The sequence below is a fragment of the Anolis sagrei genome, chromosome 4 (assembly GCF_037176765.1).
Source record: "Anolis sagrei isolate rAnoSag1 chromosome 4, rAnoSag1.mat, whole genome shotgun sequence".
In the NCBI taxonomy this organism is placed as follows: domain Eukaryota; kingdom Metazoa; phylum Chordata; class Lepidosauria; order Squamata; family Dactyloidae; genus Anolis; species Anolis sagrei.
The window spans coordinates 183,296,729-183,324,295 of record NC_090024.1 but is presented as its reverse complement, the minus strand read 5'-3'; the positions used below and the strand labels follow the sequence as shown (position 1 = coordinate 183,324,295).

Sequence of the window (27,567 nt, the reverse complement as noted above, 5' to 3'; positions counted from 1 at the left end):
CAGGGAACAAAATAAACCCCTGTACATGGCATTCATTGATCTTGCAAAGGCATTTGACACAGTGAATCACAGCACTCTCTGGACTATCCTCCAGAAAACTGGGTGCCCTAACTAATTTGTGAACATCCTGCAGCTCCTCCATGGTGACTTGATGGCAACAGTCTTTGACAGCAATGGCTCCCAAAGTGACCCATTTAAGGTGGAATCAGGTGTCAAACAGGGATGTGTTATTACCCCAACCTTATTTTCCATCTTCATTGCTATGATACTTCATCTTGTTGATGGGAAGCTTCCCACCAGAGTAGAAATCATCTATCGGACAGATGGCAAGCTATATAACCTCAGCAGACTGAAAGCCAAAACCAAGGTTACAACAACATCTGTTATAAAACTCCAGTATACTGATGACAACGTCACCTGTGCGCATTCAGAAGAAGACCTACAAGCTACTCTAAACATCTTTGTAGAAGCTTACGAGAAGCTCGGCCTGTCATTAAACATCGAGAAAACCAAAGTGCTCTTCCAGCAGTCACCAGCCAACCACTCTCCAATGCCGGAGATACAGCTTAATGGTGTAACATTAGAAAATGTTGACCATTTCCACTACCTTGGCAGCCATCTCTCCATAAAAGTCAACATTGACACCGAAATACAACACCGCCTGAGCTCTGCGAGTGCAGCATTTTTCTGAATGAAGCAGAAAGTGTTTGAGGACTGGGACATCCGTAGGGATACCAAGGTGCTTGTTTATAAAGCTATTGTCCTCCCAACCCCGCTATACGCTTGCGAGACATGGACAGTCTACAGATGTTACATGCGACTCCTGGAACTATTTCATCAGTGCTGCCTCCAAAAAATCCTGTAAATCTCTTGGGAAGACAAGCAGACAAATGTCAGCATGCTGTAAGAAGCAAAGACCACCAGCATTGAAACTATGGTCCTCCGTCATCAACTCTGCTGGACCGGCCACATTGTTTGGATGCCTGACCACCGTCTCCCAAAGCAGTTGCTCTACTCTGAAATCAAGAATGGAAAATGGAATGTTGGTGGCCAGGAAAAGAGATTTAAAGATGGACTCAAAGCCAACCTTAAAATCTCTGGCATAGACGCTGAAACTGGGTAGCCCTGGCCCTTGAGCGCTCCAGCTGGAGGCCAGCTGTGACCAGCAGTGCTGTAGAATTTGAAGAGGCACAAATGGAGGGCAAAAGAGAGAAGCGTGCCAAGAGGAAGGCACATCAAGCCAACCCTGACCAGGACAGCCTTCCACCTGGAAACTGATGCCCTCACTGTGGGAGAAGATGCAGATCAAGAATAGGGCTCCATAGTCACCTACGAACCCACCGCCAGGACACTACACTTGGAGGACCATCATCCTCGGACTATGAGGGATCACCTAAGTAAGTAAAGTGACATGGAAAAAAATGGGAATCACCAGCCACCAGAAGAATTAATTATTTTTGGATCTTGCCATATCAATCCCACATCATCCCAATACAAAGAGCTCAACATAATAGTATTTAAATGTTACTTGTCAAACTCGTAACTCTGAAGTCAAGCAAGAAAGAAGAATGTTTCAAGGCAATATTCTCTGTCTGATCATGTGCTTTTCATAAATTAATGTTTTGATCATAGTCACCACATATGTTGTCATGTTAAGGAGACCCTAAGTGGATACACCTTGACATTGCTTTGCTTACTGAATTAATTAATGCTAGTTAATTACAAGCTTTCCATGGACTGCAGTACCATCTTTAGTCACTAAACAAGAGGCTAGTGAGAGACTAGAGAGAAAAGCAAGTGAGAAAGCAAAACAATGGACAGAAATTAAAAATAGAAGGGTGGTGTGGTAGGGTGGGAATAATGGGTTCTACTCCTTGTGAAGCTGCGTACCTCTGCTAGAATAGACTGGACAGAGGGTTAATCCAAAATGACAACAATACATGCAACAAAAAATGTTAGCATATGCTAGATTTAAACCAGGGAGGACTTAGTCCAATAGAACCTAATGTCTCTGATATCAATGGGATGGTAAATTCTCTTTCTGCTTTTTAATCTAAACTTTACAGGAGTTAGCCATGGCTGCTCCTTTAAAGTTCAGACTAAAAGCCATAATTGATTCTTCACTTGACTAAGACCACACCACAAGCCTCTCCTGCCTGTGAGCAAACATCTACACAACTGTAAACCAAGGCCCCATTGACTCTGACCCTTTAATGAACTTTCGAACTGGAATCGAAGAAAGTGGTGCTGCTGTCCAAATGATTACACAGGAAATCCTGGCAGCAGTTTGAGACCTGGATGGTAATTAGACAAACCACAAAGCATTGATACACATTAGATATTTATTTCACATGCTTTTGTGGGAGTTGTCTGACTGCCATAGTTTAAAGCTAGCTATAAACTGCATTAAATGGTCAGTGTAGATGGGGGTCAAGTCATTACATCTCAGGATTGTCACTAATATAAATAAAAGATACAGTTTATGCTACCTCTGAATTACTTCCAAGAAATGGAGAGTCAGAAGGTAAGAATGCTTTTTCTAGCTATTTCCTGTAGATAAGATGGTTAAACTAGAACACAAGTAGAAGTATAAAAATAATAAATTGGTTCTAACTGTTGGATTGTTTAAAAAATAATACCACTGTACTAAAAGTAGGAAACATGTGCCACATATAACACATAATAAACAAATACTGAATCTGATATAATTTTCAAATTGTTTAGGAAAGCAATACCAGTGTACTAACAATAGGAAATGTGTCAAATGTTCCTTGTATTTCCGTTTATAGATCTTTCTGTCTTGCTGAACATTTCAGAATAGTGAGGTAAAAACAAGTGAGAAACATAGCCACATTGAGCCAGGCTGGCAAGCTAAATGTGAACACTTTCCACAGTTCAGGCTTTTACAAGACGAGTTACATTTATGTGAGCATGTCTCAGTTCATGAAAAAAAAGATGAAATTATGAAGACCGGAGGGGATTTTTCATGCATGACTATTCTGCATTGTGTTACTTCAGGGCTTGCTGTGAACCAACCATCTAAGGACTATATGTAAATGGCTATTTGCAAAAGGTCTCATAAAAATCTGTAAATTCAGTGAAGGAGCATGTTACTCACTGAAGCCTAAAACCAAATAGTCGAAGTAGAATTAAGGGATTTTTAAAAGAGGTCAATGACCATTGTGCAAACCTTTATTTTGGCATCAGTATTATTAAGCCCATTGGGCAGCTCAAGCCTCTGCATGTTCACTCAGAAGTAAGTATGAGTGAAATCTATGGACCTCACTGTCAGGTAAATATGCATGGGATTATAGCTGGAGGGGAAAATGGGGAAAGAACAGTGCTACTGCTCAGATTTAATAGCTAAAATGATCCAATTTGTTTCTGTGTCAAAGTTAGAATGCAAATCTACTTCCCAATATTCTTATTTCATTGGACCATAAAAGAAAAGCAGAAGCCCTGCATTTAAACAAAAGGATAGGTAGCATCCTAAGATCACTTTTCTGCCAGGACTGACCATGGACTATCAAAATGCCATCCAAAAGGCCTAAGTTTTATGTACTTTTCTGGGGGAAATGTCCATGAATTTAATCAGATCCTCAAATCCATGCCTCAAAAAAAAACCAGGGCATTACAGCTTCATAAACTGTGGGCCCTGACCCCAAATGGGGTCCCCTTAGCTCAGTGTTGGGGTCCTAAAATTTGGTAACAGTGAAAGTTTTCTGAATGTCACCTACTGGCCATTTTTCTACCTCATCACGAAAGTGGTAGTCCCGGCGGTGCCTGTCCAGGGGAATGAGGAATCGCCCCATGCCTCACATCACCCAACTCACCAGTGTCCCTATCCCATGGGGGGAAGTAACTGCCACCCAACTTCCTCCCGTTGGACCAAGGCAACACAGGAAGCCTCCCATGTTGCTGCCGTGGTGGAATATGCCACTTCACCTTCCTTTTTGCAATGGAGCCCCATCTGAAGTTGTAGTGCATTGAGAGATGGAGCCGGCGGTCTCTGTGGTAAAAGGGGAGGCAAAGCGGCGCATGCTTCTGGGAGTAGAAGTCCAAAACACCTATCCTAGAGTTCAGGAATTACTGGTCTAGGGTAAAATCATAGAGTTGGAAAAGACCACAATGGCTATCCAGTCCAACCCCCTGCCATGCAGGAATACATAATCAAAGCATTCTCAAGAAATGGCCCTTCAGCCTTGTTTAAAATCCTCCAGAAAAGAAACTACAGCAGTTCTGAGGCAGCATATTGCCCTGCAAACAGCTCTCACCATCAAGAAGTTCTTCCAAAGGTTTAGGTGGAATCTCTTTTCTCGAATTTGAATAAATTGTTCCATTGTGTCCTCATCTCCAGACCAGCAGAAAACAAGCTTTCCCCACCCTCAATGCGACACATTTTCAGAAATGAAAATCTGACAATAATGCCCCTTTTGAGCCTCAGACTATCATGTCACTTCTCAGCCAGCTCCCTCGGCCATTCCTCATAGCATTTGGCTTTCAAAAGTTTGAACATTTTGGTCGCCCTTCTCTGTAAATGTTCCAGTTTGTCAATATCTTTTTTAAATTGCAGTGCTCAGAACTGGACACAGTACTCCAGATGAGATTTGAACAAAGCAGAATAGAATGAGGCTTTGACTTCCCTAGATCTAAACACAATACTCCTACTGATGTAGCCTAGAATTGTATTGGCTTTTTAGGTGCCGTGTCACACTGTTGACTTGTGTTTAGCTTGTGGACTATTAAGACTCCCAGATCCCTTTTGTGTGTACTGTTTTCAAATCAGGTGTCACCCATGCTATATCTGTGCATTTAATTTGTATTGCCTAAGTATAATATCATACATTTCTCCCTGTTGAAATATACAGCAATACACTTTTGCAATACAAATGAAATTCACAGATCTAGGATGGGTGACACTTGGCTTGAAAATAGTACATGTGAAAGGGATCTGCAAGTCTTAATAGACCACAAGCTAAATATGAGTCAACAGATATATATACACACAGAGATACACACACAGGATCATGTAAAAATGCCTTGGGCTGAAAGGGGTCGTGAATGAGTGGAAAAGTTTAAGAAACACTATACTCGATAATAACTTCATCAGACTTGTTGAAAAGGTGCTCCTTCAAGTAATAAAAATACCTGTTATAACACATAAGTATTCTCATCACATTCTTCATTAGCATTCTTTGCTTTGCCATAGTTCATTGGAAGGTAAATATGGAGTTAATCTACATATCTGATTGCAAAGACAGGGGTCTCTTGGGAAATCCTGTAGTTGAAAGAAAAAGTGTGTTCATCATAGGAATAGATATTCCCCATGGTTTCTAATTTGATCCTAACTGCATTTTCATCACCCTGTACAGGCTGACAAGCACCCTTAAAGAACCTGTTTCTGCCCATTCTCCAGCACAGAATGGCATCAGCTTGGAGATGTGACTATCAGCTATCAGGTTGCACAGTAAACAGTGAGCAAGAAAACTCAAGGCAGAAAGTAAAAGCTTTGCTAGTTACAATGCCCCCTACTATTCCACTCTGTTTTATCAATGGGAATCATTAATACTGGATGTAAAAAGCAGTGCACAATGGATTATATTTATAATAAGCAAACAATATACAGTGCTCCCTCGCTACTTCGTGGTTTGCTTACTGCAGACTCACTGTTTCACGGTTTTCCCTGTGTGGCCCCCGAGGCGAGCCCAGCACCCCCACATCCATCCATCTCCTCCTCCTCCTCCTCCTCACCTTCCATCCCTCCCTCCTTGCCTTCCATCTGCCACTATGGTGCCAGCAGCCTCCTCAGTGGTCAAAGAAGTTCCCACCAGTGGGGTCACCAGCCAATGGGAGGCAGATCCTGCTCTCCCTCAATTGGCTGGGCTGGCCAACCTTCAAAGGAGCTGCAGAAGGCAGATGTTTTGGCCTTCAACTAACAGCTGGTAAACCGGCTGGGATTTCTGAGAGTTGTAGGCCAAAACACCTGGGGACCCACAGGTTGAGAACCACTTATTTAAGTACAAGTCCTTTTTTAAAGGCCGAGTATCAAGATGCCATGTTTATGAACAATTTTTAAAAGCTTAATAGGACAACATCTATAGCAGAATTATTCTTACAGACCCAAGCTAGAACAATACAATGGGAAAGGGAGTGATGATAAGGTTCAGTTAACCAGCCTACTTTTCCTAGCCTTATCTGTTGTGGAAGTAAAACCTTGTAATAGCCCTTCTTTCTTTATTGCTCTGTAGGAAAGTCAGAATTCCACTCCAGCCTTCAGCAATTGCACAATAAAAAATCAACGTTTAGATAGTCTACTGCATTATCTCCTATATAACTCATCTCTAGATTCTCAGTGTGACCCTGTTGGACCTCCTTCATCCTGATGCTTGCACATAATCATAAGCAGTGCCAGCATTGCAATAATAATTGTAGAAAAATGCTAATGTATCAACTCACAGACATGCATGCGTCATCCTCTGGAAACTCAGTTTTCATGTACTAGCCATGCCTCTCACTAGCCATGCCCACAATTTTTCCATGCATGGAAGGACCTCATCTAAGTGTTGTCTGAACAAGCCTGAAGGGTTCATAAACTGAAGACAGGATACATTTCAAAAGCAACAAATAAATGAGCATGCATTGACAGTCAAATTACTTTATAATGCTATCTAAACCACTATCTATACAGCTGCACAGCATTCACATATAATTTAAAAAACAAGCAGAGCTCAGACTTAACTAATTAAAATCAGCAATGTACCCTAATACAAATGTATAAGTCTAGAAATTTTGTCAAAAATTAACTTCAAAACCTGGATCAATTTATCCAGGGGTCAACGTAAGTACTATATATAACTCTTATTTTTAAAAGGGACCATCCCTTCTCTGAGCAGAATAGTGAATGACAAGTGCTTAGTCCAGCCCAGAAGAATCTAAGTACTCAAAGTACTTTTGGTCTTTTTGAATACTAGATGGAAAAATATAGCAGCTGGGGCTGCTAGCCTCAAAAGCAGGAATGGCCCTTTCGCCTCACAGCAAAATGATCCCTGGTTTATCCATGGGTCATATTAAAACTCATAATTTTGGTACCAAACCTGCCCTCAATTTACACAAGAAATCCATGTACGAGCATACACATGCTTGTAAATAGTTCCTCATGGTGGTGATGACTGCCAAATGGATTGCTTAGGAAATCAATAAAACAGAAGTCCTTATTATACCTGTTTCTCCACAATGAGACTGAGGCTTCTGCAATTACTTGTTATTGGGGACATGACCTGTTCCCATTCTCTGATAGTAGTGTCTAACAATTCAGAGTCAATGCCTGTAAAGGCATCACTATAAACAAAAGACCAGTGAAGCACAGTCAAAACACAGAGTCTGAGAAAAGATCAGTGTCAAAATCAGCAGACTCCTACCAGGGAGCTAGGTAAATCAGCTGTGGCAGAGACAAAGTCAAATAACAATCCAAAGTCTCACTTAGCCAGTTTAAAATTAGGTATATCCCACAAATACTCCAAGTTTTAAATGCTTGTAACCTTGAATGCTGTTCAAGGTTACAAGTAGAAAGATCATGAGGCAGTAGAAGATCAGTAGCTTGTACAAATTAAAGGGGGCTTTCCAAGGTGCTGAACCTATATTAGAGCTACAGTTTAGCCTCTGTCAGCTTCTTCAATACTTGACTAAAATCTGAAATAGACACTGCAGTGCCACTGACTTAGATTTAGGAATACTGTAGTTCTCAGCAACTAGACCGAACCACCTCTGAGGCTTTTATGGGTGAATTGCCCAAACCCCATGCAAAAGTCATCCAAAAATACTCCTGCAGTAGATCTCCTTGGGACTTACACATATGAAAAGAGGTAAGATACATGTGACATGTGTAAATGTAGGGTCTCAGATTTGGGAGGGCTTCAAGGGTCCCAAGGTCTGCATGCAACCCACATGCTGAACCTTCTTCCTGCTTTAGATGGTCTTCTGACTCATCTCCACAAAAATCTTTTGTGGAGCCATAACTGTTTCTGAACCCAAAACAACAAATAAACCCAAGACTCAGATGACCCAAAGTGTTACAATATCTTTTCCAAGCACACTCTTCCCTGAAATGTTGGTTTTGATTATGCCTTGTGGCTCTCCAGAGGTACCAAAAGTAGCCAGCGCACTACCTGCACTCTGGAGTACACCCATCACTGCTTAAAGTGACCTCTTACTTCCATAGAATCCCTTACTTCTGAGGAATATTTGTAGCTGGGCACTTCTTCTGGAAGTCCTCTTTCTGTTGGTAGGTTGAATAACTCACAAGGGTTTCTGCAACATCCCCTATGTTGGTAAATGTAGTACATGTGTAGGAAGTAGTTTGCCGTGATTGCTATGACATTTCACAATGTCCCTCAACTTAGCCAAGTGATATGGCTGTGACCTTCCTCAAGCCACAAGGAGAGGCAAGTAAGAAATATTGTTGTTGTTGTCAGGACAAGCTTTACAGAGTATGTAAAGGAGCTGGGCATACAACTGCTACAATCAGGAAAGTAGAACTCTGCTTAACTAAGAACCAAGACCATGAATCACCCTCTAGATATCAATACATCCAAATAGCCACACTTCCCAAAGTTCTCCACATTTGGCAATTTCATATATTGATAAAATAAATTATCTAATCTTTGTCTGCTGCCTTATTGCTTTTCCTATATTAGGATTTGCACACTGATCTCACGGCAGCAACATCAATCCTTCCACACCAAGTTTCTGTTCTAATGAAACAGATCAGTACAAATTGCAGGGGATGGTTCTTCAATGTGCCTGGCAACCTCCTCAATTACACAAGATTTTCTTTTTATGAAAGAATACTAGAGAAGGTTTACCATTGCTTTTGTAGCCTACAACAACTGCTATTCCTTGGTTGTATTCCACTAAATACTAACAAGGGCTGATCCTGTTTAACTTCCAAGAGCATATGGGAGCTAATATCTTCATAATTTTGAGGGAATAAGTATGGCTATGCACCTTACAAAATACATGGACAAAGGAAACCTTGAACTTGAATTTCCAATGTTCAAGTTTTCCTGATTTTTTTTTTGTGTGTTAGATCTTGCCTTTCTTTCTTGCAAGGGACTTGTACTTACATGATTCCCGCGCTTTATCATTCCTTAAGAACCTTCTCACTTTGCCACTCTGACCACTTGTGCCAAAATCCCTACTAAGCTAGAGCTTCACTTAGCCTGAAACCCTCGAGCTCAAAAAACACTTGACAAGAGGATCTTGTTGCTCTTATCCTGCCAGCTAGATATCTTTGCTAAGGTCAGTTACCCCAACTCTGTTGCAGACATAGTCATAATTTTTGCAGTCCTCAGTTTCAGATAGGCTCAAGTGTGATCCAAAGAAAGGTGCCTTTTCTAGGGATCAATTCCCCACAAATTGTAACCTTCTAATATCCTTCTGCTTTTCTGGGATGACTGAGAGTGACTAGGGAAAATGAGAGTTCTATTTTGAAATCACCTTTCATTTGGAAGCCCAGCCAATTAGTGCAGCCTTTCCCCCTGATAATCCAGTGAAACAGATCGTGGATAGCCTCCTTTTTAGTTAATACCACTCCCTTCCCCTACTTTTCCCTTAGTCCCTGCACCATTTGTACTTGTCAACCCGCTCCAAAGAAAACCAGTAGGATAGACAGTGAGCAGATCAAAATAAACAGCCAAAAGAGGTGAGACACACAAGGCACCTAGTCCAGAATGACTGGGCATGTCTTAGAAGTAGCCTTCACAATAGAATACTAGGGGAAATCCTGTTACATGCCCAATCACCCTATGAAGTAAGGCTGGTGTAGACACATAAACAGGTATTCTCTGCAGCAACACTCTAGAAGAGGCTGTATGGCCATCTGCCGGGGGTACTTTGACTGTGCTTTTCCTGCATGTCAGGTGGTTGGACTAGATGGCCTATGTGGTCTCTCCCAACTCTATTTTCTAAGGTTTGATGGCTCTGGAAACCATTCCCAAATGAGGTCAGTATGTCACCACTCCTCAGTTTCCAGGAGGTCATGATGATTCTGCTACTTTGCTTAGCCTTTGGTTCTTACAAGTAGAGATCTCTGCTCTGGATGCCTTTTTAAAACAGTGTTCATTATCTGGTTTTAAAACAATTTTGGAGTGTTTCTAATAGTTTTCAAAGTTACATATTTAATGTTTTAGGGGTTTGTAACCATAGTGCATCACTTAAGGGACCACAGTGAATTGAGAAACAATCTCCTTGTGGAGAGAAAAAATGGGGTATAAAGAAACATAATAAACACAACAATAATAAGCAAATACCTTAATTGAAATAAGTAACATCCCCACCCTCTTCTTCCACCACAGTGCTCCAATCTGAGGACTAGCTCACTCATGCAGTGGCAGTCAGTGACTATGATTACCATGTAGCAGTGAATCAATTCCAGATTTCAGTCTGAGTTTTTCTTTTAGCTTTTAAAGGCACTATCCAATGTACTGAATCTATTCTGGGGATGGGGTTTTGTACCTAGAATGGCTTCTTTATTCCAGATCAAAACCCAGAGTGAATTCACCACACTAATGAAATGGAAGACACTAATCCTGAATGTCTAAATCCCTTTCCACATTGTGAATGCCTTGCTCACCCCCTCTGTTTCTGAACTCAGCTTTCAAACTTCTTTCCCCTTCTCCTCCCAGACCCGAGCATGCAACCTTCTGAAACTGAATTCCATTCCAATGTGATTTGTGCAAGGACTGCAACCATGGTCTGTATCCTAGAAACCTCCCATTCTTGCAATACACATTCTTCTTTGAGCCACTTTACTCCACTTTACCATTTTGTAAATCTAGTTAGTATACTCAGCATTCTTTTGAATAGTATGAGTTAACTAATTTCCATTAAAGGTTTTACAATAAGTTTGTTATTCCTTGATGCAATTATTTTGAATGTTGATTCTTCTATTTTCGATAAAGAGTCAGTGTGCTTTAGTAATTTGAGTTCTGGGCTAAGACTCTAGGACAGTGGTTCCCAACCTGTGGGGCCCCAGGTGTTTTGGCCTACAACTCCAAGAAATCTCAGCCAGTTTACCAGCTGCTAGAATTTCTGGGAGTTGAAGGCCAAAACATCTGGGGACTCACAGGTCGAGAACCACTGCTTTCGGAGATCAGGGTGTATCTACACTGTAGAATTAATGTGGGTTGGCACCACTCCTGTAGTTTGAATCCATTGCTCTATGTCCTAGTCTCTGGAATGGCAGAAAACATACTTGCTTCCTCCTCCATATGATATCCTTTTAAATCCTCAAACATGTCTATCATGTCACCTCTTAACTTTCTGTTCTCCAGGCTAAACATGCCCAGCTCCCTAAGTCGCATTAAACAGGGCATGATTTACAGACCTATTACCATTTAGTCACCCTCCTCTGGACACATTCCAGAGGCTTTTGGCATACTTGACAAGAAACTCCTATGACATGGCTGCCATAGGATGAATTGCCTTGAAGGCACAATCACAACAAGAAGTATTCAACACAATTCTCAAGAAAAAAACTATATGAGTTACTGGATTCAATCTTCCTAGACATACTACAGATAAGGTTCAGATATCTATCATACAGATGTATTGCAGTGATTGTTGAATTAAGATGATTGAGATTATAATTTCATTGGGGGCACATGTTGGAATAGCTCACAACCCCAAAATATACAGGAGAGCTCCCCCTGTATTTGTGTCATCCCCATTTGCTCCAAAAACCCCAAAGGCCACAATCATAATGTTAGCATATTTTCCATGTAGTCCTGGTGAACTGAAGGTTTTCATGGGAAATAACAGGAATATAACTGAACACGAGAAGCTAGAAGGGGCTGGATTACATCTCCCAAAACATTTCCATAAGCAGGACCATGGCCCATGCTGGCTGAGAGATTCTGGGAGTTAGAGACTTCAAAGAGTAACTATTCCAAACTCTGGAAAGAAATATGCCTAGAATGAGGGAGCTAATTCATGATGTACATAGATCAATAGCTTTTTTGCCTGGCCCATTCATAACCAAGAGTGTTCCTTATTTTGCCAGGCTCATTTCATCCCATCACTTGGACAGTCACTCTAGATTATTGGTCCAGCAAATCTTCCAATCAATTCCCACTTCACACAGTCTAGCTGACAGGTTTTCTATCACAATAGCAATACTAATCCCTTCAACATTGCAAGTAGGAGCAGGATGCATATCCTTAACCCCAACAGGGCACTGCCATAAAAAAAAAACACTGTTTGCAAGGCAAACAGTGCACGTGCATTTCAAAGGGATAGCTGAGGATAGGAACAATTGGAGGGCAAAAATTCCTTTCCTGCAAACCATGACAAGAAAACAAACATAGCTGAAAGATACCTTTATGTCATAGCTTTTATTAAATAATACCAGTGGCAGTGTGAATTCTAGCAGCAACTACTGGCTTTCATTTTTTCCAGAGTTTCTGTGCCTCTATAGCAGCAGGAGAGACAGTAAGGCAATAGAGGCAGGGGGTCCTCAACACTGCACCTCCATGCTGCTTGGGGCTGAGCTTATTAAACTGCTGTCTGTCATGCCCTATAGAAAGGAATAGGAACCTTGGAGTATGGATATTAAAATTCCACTGAGGCACAATTGGTTTCCCACAGATCACTGCATGTTGTAGGGTTTGCTTGTGGTCTGCATGGTACTGTGGATGGAAACAACCTTGAATCTGTGAAAACTGAATGGCTGTCTAGTTGCCTATGAAAAGACAAGTGCAGTACAGGGTAATGATAAACAATGGGGGGTTGAATCAGCTTATAGATACAGTGAACAGATGAATGGGTAAAAGTGAAGCAGAGTGCTCTTCCATTCTGCATGCCTCAGCCTAGTTCCCCATACCACATTCAGTTTTTCCTGAAGTGCATTTCAGGAAATAGGAGCCCCCTGTAGCACAGTGGGTTAAACCGCTAAGCTGCTGAACTTGCTTACCGAAAGGTCGCATGTTCAAATCTGGAGAGTGGCGTGAACTCCCACTGTTAGCCCAAGCTTCTGCCAACCTAGCAGTTCAAAAACATGCTAATGTCAGTTAGATCAATTGGTGGGAAGGTAGCGATGCTCCATGCAGTCATGCTGGCCACATGCCCTTGGAGATGTCTACGGGCAATACCAGCCCTTCAGCTTAGAAATGGAGATGAGCACCAACCCCCAGAGTCAGACACATAATGTCAGGGGGAAAGCTTTACCCCTTATCTTATGGCAAGTAATGACAAGATAGACATGTTGTCTTGAGCATGAAAATGTAGTCACAGCAATAATACTCACCTGTCCACTACAGGGCCTGCAATATTTGTCCAGAGTTTTGGCTTGTTCTGCTGCATGAGCTTTAGTTCTGATCTAGGAAAAGAAGAATACAATTGAAATTATTATTATCTCAACAGCAGATATAGATGCCTGCAGTTGACCAGCAAAGGCAGATATGCTTCCCATTGCTTTTACTGCCATATTTTGAAAAAAATTGGGGGTCAACAGATTTCTTCTTTCCCCACACAATACATACATATATCCCACCCACCACTGTTTGAAATACACAGGAAGAGACCACGTGGGCCATCCAGTCCAACCCCCTGCCAAAAAGCAGGAATAACTTGGGTGAATGAGTATTAAGATGGTCATTTTCCACTATTTCAGAGGAGAGTAGGAGATAATCTGTGGCCACACTGTTGTACATTCTCTTTTCTTTTGCAGCAAGAGGAAAAAAGTAGAGGAATCCTATAGCAAGGCCTACTTTCTTCCTCTCTAGTGGACTTTCCTATCTTGCTTACCTCCCTGGAATGTTTGTCCTTGTTGTTCCAGTTGCACTTATTGAGTTGATATTTGCCCCTGGAATCCTGAGTCAGGGAAACTCTGGAAGGGTTCTGAGAAGATATGTGTTCTTCATCAACCCTCCTTTCTTTCTTTATCAGCTCTTATTTTGGGGTGGTTGTTGCTTCTACAAACAGCTTAAATTGTGCCACCACTTGCATAGCATTTTTTGGCCCCAAAAGCAACATCCGAAGTGGAGTACAATTATAATAATTACGTAATATTGTCACATTTACTCCTTGTTCTCTAAAGGTGAGTGACAGAACCCTCTGCTATCATTTTGCTATGTGACAACATTAAAAACCCAACTTCCCAAATTGTATGAAATATGCAACAGGCTTTCTTGATTGTTATTTTCCTTTTTATGGAAATGCACCTGTGTGATATGACTATTTTGGAGCAGCATGGGGAAAGAGGTAATGTTTAACTATTTCCCTCGAGCCATTTTGCTAATCGGAAGTGGCCGAAGCTCTCTTCTCTGACAACCGATAACCTGGAGATGGTGGCTTTGGTTACAAACATGGTGCAATGGAGAAGAATTCAATATCCTGTTGTCCCTGCTCCTGATTTTAAGAAATTGAGAGTTTCTTGCAATTGCATTCCACGAAAAAGAACACTACAGAACACACATATTGGGAGATCCTATCACACATTTTCTGTGTAATGTATTTTTACCCTTTACAGAATCATAGAATCAAAGAATCGGAAGAGACCTCATGGGCCATCCAGTCCAACCCCCTGCCAAGAAGCAGGAATATTGCATTCAAATCACCCCTGACAGATGGCCATCCAGCCCCTGTTTAAAAGCTTCCAAAGAAGGAGCCTCCACCACACTCCGGGGCAGAGAGTTCCACTGCTGAACAGTCTCACTGTCGGGAAGTTCTTCCTCATGTTCAGATGGAATCTCCTTTACTTATATACTTATACTGCTACTCTGTCATGGACTGCTAAACAGTATTCCTATTTTCAAGCACAGTTATAAGAGTGGAATGGAAAAATGAGGAAAGCAGTTCAAATCACAAATTGATCCAATTGGAAGAAACACAAAGGGTCATCTAGTCCAGTCCAACCAATACTAGGAGATTATCTGGACTTCTCAATTTAGTTCAGCTTTCCCCACTAATTGTATGGACAATTCTCAACATAACTCACAATTTTACATATTGGCTGCGGCTGATGGAAACTATAGTCCAAAACACTTGATAACAATCACACTACATTCTAATGGGCGTTTATATGCTATTTGTTTTAATTAGAACACGTTACACATCATCAGATCACAGATAACCCAAGTAAGTATAAGACTCCACATAAGTCTGCATCTCTTCCTAACTCCAATGCCTCCCCCCCCCCTTGCACCAGAGATAGTATCTCCCTCACATAAGGTTATCATTATATTATCTGCATTTTTCCTATTAATATAACATTGTGCTCTACTAATATGAAAAGCAAGCAATCCAATTCCATCATCAGTTAGCCTGAACAAAGTTGTCCTCTAGAAAATTAGTAAAGAAAATTTCTTCTCTAGGAGGTCCTTTGGGTTGATGGCTAGATCACCTAAACTTACTGAAAAGCACCCCCAGTGATGCAATGGGTTAAACCCTTGTGTCAGCAGGATTGCTGACTGAAAGGTTGACCGAATCCAAGGAGCAGGATGAGCTCCAGTCTGTCAGCTCCAGCTCCCCATGCGGAAACATGAGAGAAGCTCCCACAGGATGGTAAAACATCCTGGCATCCCCTGGGCAACATCCTTGCAGACTGCCAATTCTCTCACACTAGAAGTGACTTGCAGTTTGTTTATTTATTTATTTGTTTGATTGTTTATAGTATTTATATTCCACCCTTCTCACCCCACAAGGGACTCAGGGTGGATTACAATGTACACATATATGTCAAACATTCAATGCCAAAGACACACAACAGATATAAACAAACAGTCAGAGGCTATTTAACTTTTTCTGGCTGCCAAGGGAGCTGTCGCTTTCATCATCCATCTGCAACACTGATGAAGTACTTCAGCATTCCCCGTATGCTTTTGCTGGAGTGCTTTGCGTGAGTCTTTTTTATGGCCTCATAAATTTTGTTAAATTAGCCTCCCCACACATAGGTGGTACCTAATTTTCGTACTTGACAGATGCAACTGTCTTTCGGGTTGCAAAGGTTGACAACAAGCTACACAATTGGTTGGAAGCTCACTCCAACCCGGGCTGGCTTCGAACTCATGACCTTGCAGTCAGAAGTGATCTTAATGCAGCTGACACTCAGACAGCTGCGCCACAGTCACGGTTTCTCAAGTTGTTCCTGACACATAAATACCCTGAAAGATACACTTGGGCTGGTTTGGTGTTCCTTGGTGGTGATTTACAATCAAACTTATCCTACTGTATTATTTATTAAAATCTAAGGCCTGAATGCACTTGCTAGTTCTGATTAGACTCTGGTCTTTAATTACTTATCCAGGATGCTGCATTTGTTTTGGTGAGAGAGGCCAGCACCTTGGATAGCTCCTTACAGTCTGGAATTTTTTTTTAAAAAAAAGTCAGAATAAATGTACCACCACAGTGACAGAAGCTGCCAGTCTTCAGCTGAATGGTATGAACTACCCCTAGTTCTTCTGAAGAAAGCCTTTTCCCTATCTTACAATACATATGATGCCAATCTCATGACTCATGCATATAGAATGTACAGATTTACGATGTTCTAGCCAGTGATGGAGAAAAATTAAGCAATATTATTTTCAGAGTTTCATAGAATTAGAAGAGACCCCATGGGCCATCCAGTCCAACCCCCTGCCAAGAAGATTTAGGATTTTTAAAATCCCTTGATATGGTTTTTTAAAAATCCCTTAATACAGTGGTTCTCAACCTGTGGGTCCCCAGGTGTTTTGGCCTACAACTCCCAGAAATCCCAGCCAGTTGAGAACCACTTCCTTAATATATATCAGTAGTTCCCAACCTTTGGGCCTCCAGATGTTTTGGAATTCAGTTCCCATAGTTCCTAACAGCTGGTAAGCTGGCTGGGATTTCTGGGAGTTGAAGTCCAAAACACCTGGAGGCCCAAAGGCTGGGAATCACTGTATCAAATTCTGGACACTACAATTGAAGGGAGATGTTGACAAGCTGGAATGTGTCCAGAGGAGGGTGACTAAAATGATCAAGGGTCTAGAGAACAAGACCTATGAGGAGCGGCTTAAAGAGCTGGGAATATTTAGCCTGAAAAAAGAGAAGGATGAGAGGAGACATGATAGCCATGCATAAATATGTGAGAGGAAGTCAGAAGGAGGAGGGAGCAGGCTTGTTTTATGCTGCCCCAGAGGCTAGGACATGGAACAATGGCTTCAAATGACAAGAAAGGAGATTCCATCTGAACATTAGGAAGAACTTCCTGACTGTGAGAGCTGTTCAGCAATGGAACTCTCTGCCCCGGGGTATGGTGGAGGCTCCTTTTTTGGAGGCTTTTAAACAGAGGCTGGATGGCCATCTGTCGGGGGTGCTTTGAATGCGATTTTCCTGCTTCTTGGCAGGTGGTTGGACTAGATGGCCCATGAGGTCTCTTCCAACTCTATGATTCTATGATTCTATATGGTAGACCAGCCATCCCTAGGAAAACAGCTGCTATTTATCATAATGGCCTGGTTCCAAAGCACAGGACATGAGAAACATTTTCCAGAATCAAGAAAAATTTCAAAAATTATTTTGACTGATGAGACCAGCAACAAAATGTTGCATTTTAGTATGTTTCTGTTTAGAGTACCAATCAGAATGCCATGACTTTTTACAGGTTATTGTCTTCTATCCACTTCAACAGGCATGTAGCCGGGGGGGGGGGGGGGTGCTGAAGCCCCCCAAGCCCCCCCCCCCACCGAAATTCTCATGGTGGTCTGCGAGAAGGCCTTACTGGTACATTATTTAAACTGTTATGTTTATTCATATCATGATCTGATCACCATGCTCAATATATCCCATATGCATGGGGATATTGGGGTAACAATACAAAAGGTTTGCTAGGGTAGACCCTCTTTCACTCAGACTCAGCCCCCCCCCCCCCCCGAATCAAACTCAGCTCCCCCCGAAACAAAATCCTGACTATGGGCCTGCACTTCAATTTTTCCATATTTAAACCCAAGAAACAGCATTGTTTTCACTTGCTTAGCAAAAGGGATGAAAGCAATAAGGAGATTTCCTTCCTTAAAAGCAGGGGTTTGAACTCTGGTCTCCAGAATCGTCAAACCACTATACCACACTGGTTCTCACAATGGTGCTATTTTTTAGCTAAATAAACAACTCTCAAACAGCAAGAAACAAGAATGCATTATGGGATGATGTGGAAGAAGTAGAATCTGCCAGTGGGAAAATCCAAATAGGGATGCTAATATCTTGAAATGCGCCCAAAGCAACACCTTGGCCAGTGAGTTCTTGCTTTATGATAACATTCCACAGGCATTGAACAGTCTGAACAAAAAAAAATGAAAAAGAAGACTTCCATGACATTTCCTCATCATTCACCATTTCCAGCCAAACTCACAACAGGATGAAATTTGCAGGCAAGCAAGCTACGATGACCATTTCGCTGGCACAGCTCTCTACCCCACAGACAGTAATTAGCCCAGTTCCCAGCTGGTGGAAATTACAAGATTTGATTGCAGCTCTACATAAGTGCCCCAAATAGCTGAGGACTCAGCCAAGTAATTTATCTCAGGGTGCTAGAACTGATTGAAAATGCAAAGCAGATACAGATCCTGAATGGGATCAAGAGAGATCACTGCATGCAGACTGCAATTCTAAACAAAAGGCATCAGTGTATTGTCAAAGGCTTTCATGGTTGGAATCACTGGGTTGTTGTGAGTTTTCCGGGCTGTATGGCCATGTTCCAGAAGCACTCTCTTCTGATGTTTCGCCTGCATCTATGACAGGCATCCTCAGAGGTTGTGAGGTCTATTGGAAATTGTAAAGTTAAAGGTAAAGGTTTTCCCCTGACATTAAGTCCAATCGTGTCCGACTCTGGGGGTTGGTGCTCATCTCCATATCTAAGCAAAAGAGCTGGTGTTATCCGTAGACACCTCCAAGGTCATGTGGCTGGCATAACTGCATGGAGTGTCATTACCTTCCCGGCAGAGCGGTACCTATTGATCTACTCACATTTGCATGTTTTCAAACTGCTAGGTTGGCAGAAACTGGGGCTGACCTCGGAAGCACACACCGCTCCCCAGATTTGAACCTGCGACCTTTCGGTCAACAAGTTTTGCAGTGGTTTAAACCACTGCACCACCCCATTTTCCTAGTTTCCAACAGACCTCACAACCTCTGAGGAGGCCTGCCATAGATACAGGTGAAACGTCAGGAGAGAATGCTTCTGGAACATGGCCATACAACCTGGAAAACTCAAAATAACTCAAAAGGCATCAAACCATATGCTGATGAGTTGAATCTCAGATCACTGCGGTGAAGTAATGAACCTTTCCCCTTTCCATCACTACTACATATTTTAAAACATACTGATTCTATGAAGTCTGCCTTTATCTGTCGATCACTTCGCTTTTCAAATATTTACATATTCTCACAGATGTAGTCAGTCTACCTTGTTGAATCGTAACATCACGGCTGGTATGGTTCACTAACCTGCAACGCTTAAGGTCTGGCTGATTTTGAAAGGAAATAGCAAGTAACTTTACTCTGAATCTAAAATAAAAACCAGGAGTGAATGTCATTATAAATATGATGGAAAAGCAAGTTAAAATGCTTTAAAACAAAAAAAGAAATTTAAATTCCACATGGTTGCATGTCAAATGTTTCAACAGACACCTCATAGAGGTTGGGTTTAAAATCAGTGATGGTCTCATGTTGCTGATACATCCATACATATCTTAGGAAGAGCAATGCTTCCTACAGTAGCAAACAGCTCACCTGTGTCTTCCCTGATACTCTACAGCCTCAGGTGTGTAGATGGCAGAAGATGAGCATATATTCCCAGATGGTTTAAGTTCTTCTCAGCCCCATACTTTGTGGCTCATTGGTGTTTATTTCCCTAGATTGGCATCCTCTTAAAACGTTTTGGGTCTTCTTCTTCTCCTTCAGTGCCACACATGCCTTGAAATGAATGGTCCTGTTGCATAAAACTAGGTCATGCACCATGAATTAATAAAGGTTTCGTCCTGAAGGAAGCTGGGGATGGTGCCATCTTTGATTTGCCTAGGTGGTGATGTGGTACAATGAGTAAGGATTCATTCCCAGTCTCAAATATTGGGGTATCAAATAGTAAAAGAGATTCAGGAACCTGAAGTTGCTGGTGTTTTTTGTGGAACAGGTGTTTTTTTTTTCTATCGAAACATGAGGAACGACTGATATTCTTCCTCATCTTCGTGTTTTGGCTGGCACCAGGACACCGAGAATATTGCACGTCCAAAAATGATGCACACCGAATAGCACTCAGTAGTTTCCACACTTAAATCTCTCTGGGATTACTGCCGCGCGTATGTAAGTGTGTGAGTGTGTGATTTATCGGAGCAGAGGCTTTTCTGTGGAACCACAGAAGTTGGAACCATCTGGAATGGTTGCTATGGAAACAGCACAGGAGTGGGGGAGGGAGAGACCGGATGCCATGGCAACCTCTGGGAGTTTCCCAGGAAACCAAATTGCTATGGAAACTGCATCACTCAAGTCCAAATTAGTAACTTCCGCTGCAAGGCGGGTGCATTTGCCACTTTAATCTTCTTGCGATAGATGCAACCGCTTATCTTGCATGCATTGGCAATGGATGGAAACATCCCTTTTGTTACTAGGGTTTCCAGTGGAGGCTGCAGTCTCTGCCAAGAGCCCATTGGAGATTTACTAGGAGCGGAGCAATTCACGATACGCGGAGTGCTAAACACTCAGGGCACGTTCCGGACAATCCACTGTCCATTGTACTATGGGGAGAGAGATCTTCCACTATACCATGCAGGTAAACTTTCAGGCTCAGGAAAGCAATTATTTGGTCTTGTGGCCCAAAGATACCCCAAACCACAATGGAGGTTTTTGTTCTTGTTCCATCTAAATGATTACACAAATGACCTGGGCGGATGGCACACAGACTCTAACCTGACATAAAGAAACCTGGACTGCACTCTCACATACCACACATTAGATGTTTCAACAATAGGCATCATTGTAGAACAGGATGGCAGAGATGCGCTGTGGCATTAAAATCATCACGTATATTTTTTTTCTTCACTGTCGGCAAGATGGTGACGTTCACTTTGCTGTCACTTCCTAACTTTCAGTCCAACAAGTGCAGCCAGGCAAGGAACATAAAATCAGCAACAGAACTGTTCTTTGCAAAATCAGACAACAAAGCACGTTCCCTGACAACAACAACAAAAAAAATCCCCAAAGCCCCGCATCAAACAGCGCAGAACAAAAACCTGTTCCTGGAGGAAGCGGCACGCACGTACGTACGTCTTTGAATCCTCTTATCTGTCTCCTTTCTTCACATCTGCTTGGTTCGTTTACCTTCCCCAAATCCCCATCTTCGGAAGGAAGGACGAGAAAAGTACACACATGAAACAAGAGCACAAAGACGGATGGTGGTGCATGTTCCTCACAACAACGATTATGCAGACCCTCTTGTATATATGTGTGTGTGTGTTTATATATATTTATATATTTATATCGCCTTGAAGGGTCTCTTAAACATCTGTGAAGATCTTTTTAATATTCACACAGTTGGGATTGTTTACGGCCGTGCAGTTGCCCGTCTTAAAGGCAGCCTGTTTGAATGCACTGTTGCTGATGCCTCCCTCTTCAATCACCATGTACTCGGACTTGCTGATCGTGGAATTGCTGCGAGCTTTTCTCAGCTCCTCGGTGGAGGAGAGATGCTGGCAGCTTCCTACATGCATGTACTGGGCTTGTTCTTCACCTTCTGTTTCCCGGTGATAGAAGTAATTGAAGTTGGAGACAATCACAGGCACAGGCAAGGCAATGGTCAGCACCCCAGCTATGGCACAGAGAGACCCAACTATTTTGCCCCCAATTGTGATCGGGTGCATGTCCCCATAACCCACGGTAGTCATGGTCACTACAGCCCACCAAAAGGCATCAGGGATACTACTGAAACTCGAGTTAGGATCATCAGCCTCCGCAAAGTAGACCGCGCTAGAAAAAAGGATAACTCCAATGAAGAGGAAGAAAATGAGCAAGCCCAGCTCTCGCATGCTGGCCTTGAGGGTCTGCCCCAAGATCTGCAGCCCCTTGGAGTGCCGAGAGAGCTTGAATATACGGAAGACTCTAACTAGCCGGATGACTCTGAGGATGGCAAGGGACATGGCTTGCTGGCCATTCCCTTGCCGCTCGGCCAGCTCAGTCCCCAAAGTGATGAAATAAGGTATAATGGCCACAATGTCAATGATGTTCATAATGTTCTTGGAGAAGGTGGGCTTGCTGGGACAGGCAAAGAAGCGGACAAGCAGCTCAAAGGAGAACCAGATAATGCACAGCGTCTCCACCACGAAAAAGGGATCAGTGAAAGAGGACACTATGGAGGTTGCAGGGGAAGAAGAATTCGTGAAAACGTCTGCCATGAAGGGGCCCACGCCCGTTCCAAACGTCCCTGCAATGGTATCATAGTCACGGTCATCTCTGAACTCGGGCAAGGTCTCCAGGCAGAAAATGACAATGGAGATGAGGATCACTAAGACCGAGACAATGGCGATGCCCCGCGCCGGTCCAGAACTTTCCGGGTACTCAAAGAGAAGCCACACCTGGCGCTGGAACTCCTTCTCGGGCAGAGGCCGCTGCTCCTCACGGATGAAGCCCTCATCTTCCCGAAATTTCTCCATGGCCTCCTCACCCAACTGGTAAAAGCGGATCTCTTCAGAGAAGATGTCGATAGGCACGTTCACCGGTCGCCGGATGCGGCCGCCGGACTGGTAGTAGTAGAGGATGGCGTCGAAGCTGGGCCGGTTGCGGTCGAAGAAGTACTCGTTGCGCAGGGGGTCGAAGTAGCGCATCCTCTTGCGGGGGTCGCCCAGGAGGGTCTCGGGGAACTGGGCTAGCGTCTTGAGCTGGGTCTCGAAGCGCAGACCGGAGATGTTAATGACCACCCGCTCGCAGCATTCGTGCTCACCTCCTCCTCCGCTGCCCAACATGAGGTGGTGGCCGGCGGGGGGCAGGGCGTGGACCCCCGGGTGCTCGTAGCGCTCGCCTCCCAGCAGGGCCTGGGGGTGCTGGGTGTCGTCCAGGAGGGGGTCCTCTCCCCCCACCACCGTCATGCCCCCCTCCAGCTCCTCTGCCGCCTCCTCTGCCTCCTCTTCTTCCTCTTCCCCCTCCTCCTGCCCTTCCTGCTGGAGGGCGCCCTCGGGGAAGGGCTGCTCACTGTAGCCCAGGTTGTGGTGGCTGCTGGCCCCGACGACGCCGTTCCCGCCGCCCCGGGGCTGCCTGCCAGAGGACGGGGCGGCCGGCGAGCGCAGGAGGCTCCGCTGCTCGTCCATCCACGGGGCGCGGCGGGAGCCGAGGGGAGACGCGCTCTCCCCAGACGGCTCCGCCCGGCTCTGCCACCGCCGTCGCGCGGAGGAGTCCGCCCTCGCCGCTCACGGGCTCCTCCCGCCGGAGCCACACGGAGACAGCCAAGCAGCAGCCAGCCAGCCAGCCAGCCAGGCGGGGAAGGAAAGAAGGAAGGAAGGGGCTTCTTCACCCGCACGCCGCAGCTGATGATGATGAAGGGGAACCGCCTGTTGTTGTCGCCGCCGCCGCCGCCGCCGCCGCCACTACTGGAGAAGGACAGCGAGAGAGAGAGCCAGGCGGGAGGAAGAGAAGGAAGAGGAAGAGGAAGAGGAAGGGGGAAAGAGAAGAGGAAGGAACAGAGCAGAAGCCCCCCAGGGCACAGGCGACCACGCGGACGGGGAGGCAGCGCTCCAGAATCCTCCGCTAGAGTCCCTGCCTCGCCAGACGCGTTTCTGGCGAGGATTTGAGCCAACAGAGAAGAGGAGGTCGCAGCCAACTAGAAAGGATAAGGAGCTCAGCCAACTAGAGAAGATTAGGGTCCTAACCTACTACAGAAGATGAGGATCTTGGCCAGCTAGAGAAGATTAGCATCCCAACCAACTAGAGAAGATGAGGATCTCAGCCAACTAGAGTAGATTAGGACCTCAAACAACTAGAGAAGGTAAAGATCTTGGCCAACTAGAGAAGATTAGGATCCCAAACAACTAGAGAAGGTGGGGATCTTAGCCAGCTAGATAAGATTAGGATCCCAACTAACTAGAGAAGATGAGGATCTCAGCCAACTAGAGTAGATTAGGACCCCAAACAACTAGAGAAGATGAGGATCTTGACCAACTAGAGTAGATTAGGATCCCAAACTACTACAGAATATGAGGATCTTGGTGCGCTAGATAAGATTGGGATCCCAACCAACTAGAGAAGATGAGGATCTCAGCCAACTAGAGTAGATTAGGACCTCAAACAACTAGAGAAGGTAAAGATCTTGGCCAACTAGAGAAGATTAGGATCCCAAACAACTAGAGAAGGTGGGGATCTTAGCCAGCTAGATAAGATTAGGATCCCAACTAACTAGAGAAGATGAGGATCTCAGCCAACTAGAGTAGATTAGGACCCCAAACAACTAGAGAAGATGAGGATCTTGACCAACTAGAGTAGATTAGGATCCCAAACTACTACAGAATATGAGGATCTTGGTGCGCTAGATAAGATTGGGATCCCAACCAACTAGAGAAGGTGAGGATCTCGGCTAACTAGAGAATATGATTATCCCGACTTACTAGAGAAGACAAGGACCTTGGCCAACTAGAGAAGATTAGGATTTTTTTAATTATTTATTAATTACCATATTTATACCCCACCCTTCTCACCCCAAAGGGGACTCAAAGCGGATTTACACATAGGCAACAATTCAATGGCATAAAAGCCACATACAATTAAAATAAATAATTACATTAAAACAAATAATTAAAACATCAAAATATTACACCAACTATTAAAACCATGTAATCCATGATCATAATTCAAAGTCATTCCAGTACTCATTGCACATATTTCATATCCATTTCTTGCACCATGATTATTATTCAAAGGCTCGGTCCCATAGCCATGTATTCACTTTCTTCCTGAAGGCCAGGAGGGAGGGAGCTAATCTAATATCACTGGAAAGGGAGTTCCACAGCCAAGGGGCCACCACTGACAAGGCCCTGTCTCTCATCCCCATCAACCACACCTGTGAAGGAGGTGGGACCGAGAGCAGGGCCTCCCTAGAAGATCTTAATCTCCACAATGGTTCATAGAGGGAGATACGGGTAAGCTGGGCTGGATCCCAACCAACTACAGAAGATGAGGATCTTGGCCAACTAGAGAAGAAAAGGATTCCAACCAACCATAGAAAAGGAGCATCTCAACTAATGAGAGAAGCAGATCTCAGCCAACTAGAGAAGATTAAGATCCCAACCAAATAGAAAAGTTGAGATTTCCACCATCTAGAGAAGAAAAGGATTCCAACCAACTATAGAAGAGAAGCATCTCAACCAGAGAAGATGAGGATGCAGAACTACAATTATATGGGTCCCTGTAAAGGAATGAAGCTCATATTTCAAGCCTGAACCTCTAGCATTCTTTTGGTACACTCTACAATAAGAAACAATCACTTTAAGCAAAAAAAGAAAAAAAAGAAGAAGCTTTAGGTGGAGGAGGGTCCTGTCCTCTTTTCATGCTACACTAGGGGTGTCACATAAATTAAGGAGTTGTCTTCTTCTCAAAAGTTCTTCATCCTCTTTTTCAAGGGCTGATCAACAGGGCTGTAATTCACACCAGCATTTGGCAGGAATGTGTTTTTGCAAACTGTTGCCTGGTCAATAATATGTTTGTTGTTTATTTGTTCAGTCACTTCCAACTCTTTGTGAGCTCACGGACCAGCCCACCCCAGAGCTCTCTGTCGGCTGTTGCCACCCCCAGCTCCTTCAAGGTCAAACCGGTCACTTCAAGTATGACATCCATCCATCTTGCCCTTGGCTGGCCACTCTTCCTTTTTCCCCAGCATCAATTATTATTATTATTAATTATTATTAATATTTATTAATATTAATATTTTGTGTCAATAATAATAATAATAATAATAATAATAATAATAATAATAATAAGCTTTATTTGTACTCCACCTCATCTCCCTAGAGGGACTCAGGGCAGCTTACAACCAGACAAAAAACATAGGTAGTATGTTAAAAAAATAATCATGTATTAGTTAATAAAAACAAAATAGCACAACAATATATGCATAAATAAACAACCAGTTAGAAACACTGTAAAATCCTATAAAATATTATATAGTGCAATTGAAAGCCATTCCTATCATTAGAGGATCCAGATCAGTGTTATAATAGCCGTTTAGTGAAACAAATGTCCACCAAGGAAGGCAAAAAGCAGCCCAGGAGGTTTCTGCCCCACTTTATTTCAATCCAAGTTTTGGTGGGTTGCAGTTCCTGAGCTTTTCCTGCACTGGAGGCTTCAAGATGCTTGACAAAAGTGTGAGCTGGCTCTGTCCTTAGGAAATCGAAGGGTGAAGAATGAATGCAGTTGGACACCACTTTCACTGCCCTGGATCAATGTTATGGAATCAAGGGAACTGTAGTCTTACACAGCCTTCAACCCCTTCTGACCACTATGGCAGTTAAAGTGGTGTCAAACTGTATTCATTCTACCATGTAGATCAGGCATGGGCAAACTTTGGCCCTCTGGGTGTTTTGGACTTCACCTTCCACAATTCCTGGTGTACATAATACCAAACTATCCACTAGAAACTTTAAGAGTTCAGTGAGCCGAAATTTAATTGAAGCTGTACACACGAAAACCATTGGTATTAATAAATAAATGAACAGATTCAAAGTGTGTGCAAGAATTCATATCTGAAGTGGCTAAAATATTTTAAACATGGGCCACAATTCAGAGACTGATCACTTTTTGCATGTTAGAAGTCCCCAGTTCCATTCTTCATATATCCAGATGGAGCTAGGACAGAGCTCCCACTTCCACAAACAGCTATTGTTCCCACTGAGCAGGAGACACCCATGTCTTTCCCTCTGCTGACATTGCAGGTTATAGTGAGTGCCATGAATATGTAGCCCAAACCCTGCCAGTGTCCTCCATAAACACCATACTGCCCCCCACCCAAGTGAAGGCTCTCATGCAGGGACAATTTCATCCTAGATGTTCTGTTTTTCGTCCACATCCCATGGTTCCTATCTCTCTCCATTGCTGTGGAATTTGCATGATCCCACCCACTGCCTCTCCATTAACCCTTTCCTACCCTTTGCTATGGCACACAACAAACAGAGGAATTGATCAGCAACTGAACAAGAAGTTTGGGGAAAATTCACCATGATTTACAGGAGTTGTACTTGACCTACATCCAGAGAGCACTGTTAACCCAACTAACGATGGATCTGGATCAAACTTGCAATGGGTAATAGGAGTTGCAGTACCTTCACTGATGCTGTGATCCCCACCGACAACTGACTGGGACCAAACTTGGCACAGAGAAGCCCCATGACCAACTGAACATACTGCAGGGGTTTGGGGGAATGGGTATTGATTTTGGGAATTGTAGTTCACTTGCATCCAGAAAGCACTGAACCCAGTCAACATCAGATCTGGACCAAACTTTGCACACAGACTCAACATGGCCCACTGTGCATACAAGCCTGGTTTGGAAGTGATTGACCTTGGATCTGAGAGTTGTAGTTCACC

General features: G+C 43.4%; 1 protein-coding gene across 4 annotated transcripts in view; it reads right to left on the bottom strand.

Annotated features, from left to right (window-relative positions):
• The window catches only part of KCNA3 (potassium voltage-gated channel subfamily A member 3), a 38,969-nt gene extending 15,155 nt beyond the window's left edge, over positions 1 to 23,814 (bottom strand). For 2 of the 4 annotated variants that reach the window (XM_060773274.2, XM_060773273.2), the window contains exons 1-2: positions 19,744 to 23,814; positions 13,301 to 13,372 (exon numbers count right to left, since the gene is read on the bottom strand). In XM_060773274.2, coding sequence (XP_060629257.2) covers positions 21,504 to 23,306 — 1,803 coding nt within the window. In that variant the 5' untranslated portion in view covers positions 23,307 to 23,814 and the 3' untranslated portion in view covers positions 13,301 to 13,372; positions 19,744 to 21,503. Of the gene's footprint in view, positions 1 to 12,979; positions 13,036 to 13,300; positions 13,373 to 19,743 lie in introns of those variants that run through there. The other 2 variants (XM_060773275.2, XM_060773276.2) reach the window with 2 other exon arrangements.
• Positions 23,815 to 27,567: the final 3,753 nt, after the last annotated feature.